At 45.5% G+C, this 8,632-nt stretch overlaps 2 protein-coding genes across 2 annotated transcripts in view; both read right to left on the reverse strand.

Moving 5' to 3' along the window:
* Nucleotides 1-1,709, reverse strand: part of trarg1a (trafficking regulator of GLUT4 (SLC2A4) 1a) — a 14,051-nt gene extending 12,342 nt beyond the window's left edge. Inside the window, exon 1 of the mRNA XM_017433364.1 lies at nucleotides 1,620-1,709. Within this exon, the coding sequence (XP_017288853.1) occupies nucleotides 1,620-1,709 (90 nt within the window). The remainder of the gene's footprint in view (nucleotides 1-1,619) is intronic.
* Nucleotides 1,710-2,304: 595 nt separating this feature from the next.
* Nucleotides 2,305-7,089, reverse strand: aipl1 (aryl hydrocarbon receptor interacting protein-like 1). Its single transcript, XM_025009889.2, has 6 exons — nucleotides 6,742-7,089; nucleotides 5,636-5,815; nucleotides 3,808-3,996; nucleotides 3,516-3,692; nucleotides 3,267-3,408; nucleotides 2,305-3,154 (listed from the first exon to the last, which is right to left on the reverse strand). The coding sequence occupies exons 1-6, from the start codon at nucleotides 6,844-6,846 to the stop codon at nucleotides 2,955-2,957; spliced, it is 993 nt and encodes a 330-aa protein (XP_024865657.1). The 5' UTR covers nucleotides 6,847-7,089; the 3' UTR covers nucleotides 2,305-2,954.
* Between the last annotated feature and the right edge of the window lie 1,543 nt (nucleotides 7,090-8,632).

The following is an 8,632-nucleotide window of genomic DNA, read 5'->3' on the forward strand; positions in this document are numbered from 1 at the left end:
TCGGTGTCCGTGTTGATGGCCATCTTTAACTCTCACTTACGTCGAGGAGCGGAAAATTAATATTTGTAAAATTAAAAAAAAATAATTTTTTTTTTAGAGCTGATTATAAGGCAGGTGTTCCATAATACAGATAAACGCACGTTTTTAAAATTAATCTTTCAATCAGAGAGTAAGTCACTCATCCTCCTGGATCAGTTTTCCCTCTCCTTCCTTAAAATCCTCCCTGGTTGGAGTCATTTCCAGAGGGGCCCAGATGAGATACAACACCCCTTCCGACTCATAAAGTCACTTCAATCCCGCTTTCATCAGCTCTAAAAGTGCCTGTTCGTTCAAAGAGCGCCTTAAATGTTTTATTTGCGTCTCCTCCGAAAAGAAAAAGAGACGAAAGCGACGCGTCTGTCTCTCGGCAGACCCCCCCTCCGGTGAGTCACTTTCTCTCTCTGCCGTCCTGCCGCCGCAGAGCCGCTCTACTCAACTCGGGACCCCCGTCAATCGACGCCATTTAACCGTAGGACTTCCGGTCAGCAGCTACAAAATAAAAGCCTCTGTTTAAAAAAATGCTGTGAGGCTATTAAATAACAGCTATCAGAATTATGTTTTAAAAGCCGATTTTTCTTTAGAATATGTGTATCATCTATAATAAAATAACACGACATTCACCACCAAAACTTTACAGTATAATTTGTAATAAATGTATGAAATCTGCAGGTTTTGTTCCAGCAATTACGAGTCGTTCATTTACATTCGGACAGTCTCAGTTTATTGTTCATGCCAATTGCAAGGTGACAAAAGTAAAAAAAAAAAAGATAAAGTACTCTTTCATATTAAAAGAAAAGGAAAATCAAGCTTCATATGTGACCTAAAGCGACCCACGAGAAGTATTAAATATCATAGGAATATTATAAGTTTGTTTTTACCAAAAACATTTTTCAGTCCAGTGCAGTAATACTACTACTACTGCTACTACTACTACTATTACTACTACTACTACTACTACTACTACTACTACTACTACTACTACTACTACTACTACTAATAATAATAATAATAATAATAGTAAATAATAGGGTGGCACAGTGGTGCAGTGAGCTGTTAGAGCTGTTGCCTCCAAGCCAGAAGGTTGCAGGATCTCTTCCTGACCTGGGGCCTTTCTGGGTTGAGTTTACATGTTCTCCCTGAGCTCACGTAGGTTTCCTCCCACAGACCAAATACATGTATGTTAGGTTCTTTGGTAACTCTTAAACGGTCCATCGTTTGTCTCTATGTGTCCCTGTGATGGACTTGTGACCTATCCCGCCTGTCCTGCCCCCGCGTCTCTCGCAGTGACTGCTGGAGATAGACGCCAGCTCCCAGCGACCCTGAAAGGAGAAGCGGGGAGCTGACGGTAAAAGATAATGGATGGATGGATAAGAAGTAATAAACTGAGTTTGGTGTAAAATGGCTGCAGTTTTAGTCTCTTGTGCTTTTATTTTGAATGTGCCGTTCTCATATTTCCTGCATTGGCCTCGTTTTTCTGTCCAGCCTGTCAGGAGGAGGGATAAGGCAGTGGCTGTAGACTCCTCTCCTCCTCCTCCTCCTCCTCCTCTTCCTTCTCTTCCTCCTCCTCCCAACATCAGCACCAGAGGTTTCTGGAGGGAGGCCAGCAGCGGATTGTGCTGCTCTGCAGGTTTTTGCTGCTCCTCGGTGTTGTAGTACAGCAGCCCCCGCATCATAAATCACCTCCACCCCCCCCCGAAGCTGGTCTTCCACACAGCACTGAGTGGGATTATGCAGAGCAGGTTGTTGAATGAAGCAAAAGAAGTTCCTCTTTAGAAAACCCTCTGTTTTATCATTATTATTATTATTATTATTCTGGTTAAATCCCAGTTTTCCTGTCTCTGCCCAGCTGTGATCCCTCTGTCTGCTGCTGTCTGTCCTTAACGACTTCCCCCCTCGGCTGAAGGTGCGTCAGCCTTATTTCCCAGGATGCTTGGCTCCACTCTGACCTGTGGGGCCTGCAGTGATGAAGGGGATCCCCTAAATGAAGCTGAGTGTCCGGCCCTGTCGGCGCGGAGACATGAGGGTACGCTGTCAGACGTCTTGTCCTTACTGTGGTCGAAGCTTTTCTTTCTGCCAGGAGGACCGAGCCGCTCCTGGCAGAAGACTCCTCAGCAGAAGGTGCTGTTTGAACAAACACTCACCACCTTTCTGAGGCTGGGATGCTGCTGAGGCTCAGGCTGATGGTTGAAGCCAGAGCTGGAGAAAGACCGCCGCCTTGTGGACAACATGTGCAAGTGCAACACAAAAGACAAGCATTGATTTGGATTGTTATTACATTTTAATTTTTAATTATTTCTTTGGCTTTATGACAGATAAATAAAAATCTGTTTGAAGCAACCAATCCACAGGAATCGGACAGCAGCTGAGCTTTATCACAGGACAGCACATCTCCATCTGATCAAGCAGAAATAGCTGTAACTCAGTCAGTTTTACAGATATTTACAGATTTGGTGTACTTGTAGCCGAGAGCCATTCACAAAACACACTCCAAGTGCTTCTCTTTGTCTAAAACTTCAGCATTAACTGTCAGAGTCAGCCCTGTCTGTCTGTTAGCAAAATATCTCATGAGCCACTGAGCGGATTTTAACGAAATCTTCAGGAAGTAATCATTGGATGTACATCAGCAACTGATTACCCTTTGAAGCCAATCCGAATCAAGCTGGCCGCCATAGAGTTTTGCAGGTATTGACCTAAAATGTGGTGTAGCTTTTTACGTGAGGTGGCGGCTTAATGATCGGTCTGTCCTTTTGAAATGTTCTTACTGGTGTTTTGAAGGGAAAAAGAAAGAGAATCGTTTATGGAAGTTCCAGATTTCCTGTTTCTCGCTCCTCCTGCAGGCCTGCGCCGCCGTCAGACGACACAGTTGGTGAGACCGCGACTCCTCTGCAGCCGGCAGCCTTTCGGCCTTTCGGGCGTTAAAACATGCCTTTGTACTTGTTCTTGTCCTCCTGGTTCTTCTCCTCCATGCGCATGCCAAGCACGGCCAGCTCCTTCTTGACCGCCTTCTTCATGCCGGGGTCCAGGTCCAGGACCTTGGTGAAATCCTGCCGAGCCTCCGCCTCGTTCCACACCTCCTTGTGGGCCTTCCCCCTCAGGTAGTACGCCTTCGCCATGCCTGCAACACAAAAACGAGTGCCCGTCAGCAGCCGCGTGCCCTTCGAAAACAGACATCTGCTTCATAAAGCCACATTTAAAAAAAAAAAAAAGATTTGAAACCGCCGTCAAACCTGGATGCTGGTTGACGATGTCCGTCATGTGCTCGATGACCTCGTAGTACTCCTCCATGCGCAGCAGACACTGACAGTAGTTGAGAGTCAACGTGTTGGCCATCTTCTCCAGCTTCAGCCACGGGACGTCCCACGCTTTCTCCTGAAGACGGAACCACATAAGATTCAGGTCTCCACACACTGGATATTCTGTAACAGAAAGCATCTGAATAATATACAGATCTTGAATCGTTCTTTAGGCTTGGGAACCTTCGTCTGGACGTTCTTGATGCAGATGAGGGCCTCTTTGTATTTCTGCGTGGCCTCCTGGTAGTGCCCCTGTTTGAAAAGTTTGTTTCCCTGGCCGTGCAGCACGGGAACCACCTTCAGCCTCTCCTCGTCGCTCAGAGCCCACGATTCCCTGCTGTACTCGCTGGGCTGCTGCACCTAACAGCCACACGTCCGGGAGAATTAGTTTTTCTCTTTCCCACGAGTTCCTAAAATCCAAACTAGAACTCCCACCGGCCGCAGATTTTAGGTTTAATAACTAACCACGTCTCACCCTGAGCAGCTCCAGGACAAAGTAGAGCGGCTGTGGCTCCTTCATCAGCTGGTCCAGGTCGTCGTAGCCAAGGCTGTGGTACGCGAACATGTTGGCCATGCCACATGTGTGGACCTGCCACTCCACCGGATCCTTGCCCTCTGCGATGCGCCGCATGCTCTTCGACACAAGGGGATAAACGCCTGTGTGCTGGGGAGGATCAAAAAGGTGGCGCTCAGTCTCTTAGAAGGAGCAGGAGAAGACCTAATTTGGGTCTAACGTCGTCACCTTTCAGATCCTGTCAACTTTGTGTTGTTTTGCTTCATCTTTCAGCGTTTGGAGACCGAACGGCTGACAGGCTACAGCTGGATCTCTGCTGTTTTAGGTGCAGACTTTCTTTAGCTGCTTTAAAAACTCCCGAATGAATGTTGGCCTTTTCCCGCTGCAGTGCGAATCTACAGCTAGGCGACGGTGCGCCATATATTCATTAGTGTTTAGAGTTTAATAAATAAATAAATAAAAAAGCTCTTAGCCCCATCAGGTCTAATCAGAGTGGAGGGGAGTCGGAGGTGCTGATTCAGCAGAAGTCCGAGCCGATTAGGAGAGAGCAAGGCCGCCGTGGATTAATGACGGCCTGAGCCCATCTGTCTCCGACCGAGCGCCACACACACACACACGTAAAAAAAACACACCACAGCAAAACTACTGATTGAATTAACAGGATCAACAGGCACCAATACATGTTCAGGGGCTGCATGTTTGGTTCATCATCCTGGCTGCGGAGCATGGACCTGCAGTGGGTTTTTATTTCACCACAACTAGGATCTGAACACGTCTGAAAGAGGAATTATTTCAAATTAAATATCTCTGGTAGACAATCAGTGTCATCCCAGTAAGACTCAGAGTTCGAAAACAATTATATTTAATAAAAAACGAGAACATAAATAACAATATGAATTATTTTCTGGTTTAGTTTACTGCTGCCTTCAGGTTTTTATGGTCACCATTTTAAAGCAATAGATCAGATTTTTTTTTTTTGAAGTGGTGTTCTGAGGAAAGGTTATGAACAGTTAATATCTTACCTGCTGTAGACTGACGAGCTAACGGCTAACGTTGCTGTCGTCTCAAAACGCTGTCCCAAATCGCCAGTTTTGAGTTACTCTGCTACTTCCTACTACTACCTCTGCGATTATATTCAAGTACAAATTGTGGCAGCGGCAGCAGCTAGCTGTGGCACTTCCTGCAGGAATAGCGAAGCATTCTCTTGGTAAAAACCGTGTAATGGGACATGACCAGTGACATAAAGGCTTTTAAAAGAGCATTTTGCACAAACTGGGATGAACCTTTTGAAACTGGAGTTGCTTTAAGTTCCTCGACCAGCCAATAATTTGTCAAACTGAGGTCACTCAAAGAGCCATCTACAACAGGTAAGATATTAATAATCTTTTCCTCAAAACTCACTTTTGAAGACTTTACCTGTCTCTTTAAGACAGGGCTGTCAAACTCCAGGCCTCGAGGACCGCTGTCCTGGAGGTTTTAGGTTTTTCTGCTCCAACACACCTGATTCAAACGGTTTGATTACCTCCTCACCAAATCATCAAGTTCTCCAGGAGCATGGGAACAAGTCATCCATTTAAACCAGGTGTTTTAAAGCAAGAACATCTAAAACATGCAGGAGAGCGGCCCCCAAGGAATGGAGTTCGACACCCCTGCTTTAAGACATGTACGCCCCAAACATTGTTGCGAAACACAGTGAATAACTTGAGACTCATTGAATCCGGTGTTGTTGATACTAAAATCAGTAACACACGATCGTACAAAAACATCTCTGGCTTTTCTCGCCGCTCACAATTGTGTCACACCAGAACTCGGCCACTTCGCCGATCCTCATGGAGGCCAACAGGGTCTCCCAGATGTCGAGCTTGAACATGTTGCCGAGCACCACCTCCATGGGCGTCCCCACCGCCTTGCTGTCGTCTATCACCGTGCGCTCGTCGTCACACAGCTGCGTGCGGAAGTGGAACGTCACCTTCGGCCACAGACGCCGTGTCAGCAGGGGAGAGCCATGTCAGATGTTGGCGTGGGGAAAGAGGAAAGAGTTTAAATGTGCTTGAAGAAATGGGCAACTAAAGACACCTCACGAGAAGATCAAGCCATAACCGATGGCAGAAATACCATCAAATTAAAACAACTAAAGGAACATTAGAGGTCAGTGATTGGCATGTATTAAAACTGCTCACTGCAAGAAAAAATACTTCAATTCTTCTTAAATAAAAACATGCAGTTATGCTAATATTATCAATATTATCCTGCAGATTTAACAACATTAAACATACATGTTCACTGTCTCCCTCTAGTGGCGGTCAATAGGAACTGCACCTTTTCTCAAGCTTTTTAATGAGTTGAAGAGTTAAAAAGCCTAAAAAGGTAACTATACTGTAGGGTAATCTCAGATACGGCAAGTTTTACTGGTAATCCAGAGTCTGCTGGGAGAAAAATTCAAGGAAACACAAAAACAGAACTCTTAAACTTTAAACACACGGACAAAATGTTGCAACTTTTCCGCCTGAAGAGGATATTTTGCCATAAAAGACCTGCCTTTGCATTGTAATGTTTCTGCACACACATCATCCAAGCACATTTTTGGTAAAACTATATTCCTTCGCTGTTATATAACCAAGAATATGAAAACTGAGTCGATCTGATTCACTTTAACTCACTTCCATATGTCTTTTATGTACGTTTTATGTGGATCTCTCCTTGTGAAACGGTCCTGGACGGTTCTTAACAAGTTGGGATCGATAGTCTTTAGTTCAGACTGATTATTTTGCACAGCGTGAGGCTAAGTTGCTTGGAAACCTGACTGAATGTTTAATGAAACCGTGAGTTAAAATCCATCCCAAATGTGCCACGTTGAGCAGAAAGGGTCCATAAAGATCTGAGGCTCTACAGTACCTTTGTCCCAGCGATGAATCTGGGGATGTCTCCGGTTCCTCCGTGAAGAATAGTCTTCTTAATTCCCTCTGATCCAACTAGCATTGTATCTTTTATGTCCGACATCTTTTTGTTTTCCTGCTGTTTTATTTTTTATGATGATGCGTGGAGTAAAGCACGTGTAGAAGTGTGCGGGTGACCAGGAGGTATCGATCGAAGTGGATTAGTTTAGGTTGCAGATAATGAGATTAGAAACTTCTCCTCCTCTCTTTTTGTTCCACCGTCTCTCTGATGCGTCTTATATTAGAGGTATAGCTCAGCCTCACGAGGCAGCGCTTATCACTGTCAGCTCCTTCGAACAGTCGGGAAACCTCCAGAAAGAGGGGAAAGAAAGTGGGCGTTAGACAAGGAAGGGTTAAAAACTGATTTGATTTAAAATGCTGCTGCTGCAGCCAAGTGACCCGAAAGCCCAAATATGACCACAACTCAGTCAAGTTTACACATATTGAGCTGAAATTTGGTTTGCTGGTAGCTGAGAGTCATTCGCAGCACGCACTCTGAGCGTGACATCTTGTGACACCGCATGAGGTGAAGATTTGACCAAAACATCGACATGCTAGGCCTGCTTTTAGGTGAAAAAATGTCTGAAGATATAGTCAAATCTGTTGGATGTACCACAAGAACAGCACTGGATCACGTGTGTGTGTGTGTGTGTGTCAGGGAGAGAAAACAAGGCAGCAGGACGTGGTTCCCATTCCTGAGGAAATTTCCTGGATTTAAGTGGATGTGGTGATCCGAACAATGCAGGGAGAATACTGGGAAGAGGGAGGAGAGGACGATTACTGTTTGGACTTCTTGACCTTGTCTATAAAACATCTGTCTCCCATCTGGGCTGCATGTGTGTGTGTGTGTGTGTCTGTATGTGTGTGTACGATTCAAGGCTCCGGTGCTGTTTGCTAACAAAATCTGCAAGCAGTTTTAGGAGGCAATTATTCTCAAACTTTACCCAGTGTTAATGCCTTACTCCTTACTAATTGCACAAAATGAAAACCTCATAACTGCACCCTGGCTGGGCTCTCAGTTGTGTAACTTTACAGCTTTGTGTTTCCTCTGCGGAGCAACGTGGAAGAATCGGCATTGCGACACGAATTATCGAGCGAGGCTGCTGTTCTATCTCTAGTCAAATAAGATCGCTCCGTCTTAAAAAAAACCAAACAAAACTGCGGCGTATTATCAGATTTGTCCCACTTTTTCTCCCCCACACAGATGTGTCAAACAGTTTAGCCTGCACTTTCCAACGTAAAGGCAGCATCAGCACCCTCCTGTGGATAAAACTGGCACTGCAGCAGGCCTTCTCCCAGATCCTTCAGATTTAAAGGTGGCTCTTTGAGATCAGTGGATTGAAGACATATCAGGAAGCTTGGACTTGGGATGGATCGTTCCCATTTTACCCACAGCGTTCATAAAATCGAAGTGGCCCTCGAGCATCGAGCCCTGAAAAAGATGCCTCTTCATAAACATTTCTGCCTGTGCAAATGCGTCACGGCCACGTTGCAGGTTGCTCGTCTTGGATGACATGTTTGCGTTGCCATAGCTACAGCCTTTTACATCATCATCCCTCAGAAGAACAATGTACCCTTAGACATAATTACAAACCTGAAAGAGGCTGCGAGGGGACAACTGTGCGGAAGATTGGTGACTTTTAGTTATCTCCGTCTTGTGAGGGGAGGGAGCGCAGTGATCAATCTGACCTGTCGGAGAGGTTACCCGGTGACGCTGGTGTGTATTGTAGCTGCTCTGTGTGCGCGAATGACTCACATGTCTTGCGTCACGCCGCCTACACGCTTCTCTGTCGCTCTGCCGATGCAAGTCAAGGTGCATTTATGTGTTTTAGTGAGGCGAGCGTGATCCT

The sequence above is a fragment of the Kryptolebias marmoratus genome, linkage group LG2, assembly GCF_001649575.2.
Source record: "Kryptolebias marmoratus isolate JLee-2015 linkage group LG2, ASM164957v2, whole genome shotgun sequence".
NCBI lineage: Eukaryota > Metazoa > Chordata > Actinopteri > Cyprinodontiformes > Rivulidae > Kryptolebias > Kryptolebias marmoratus.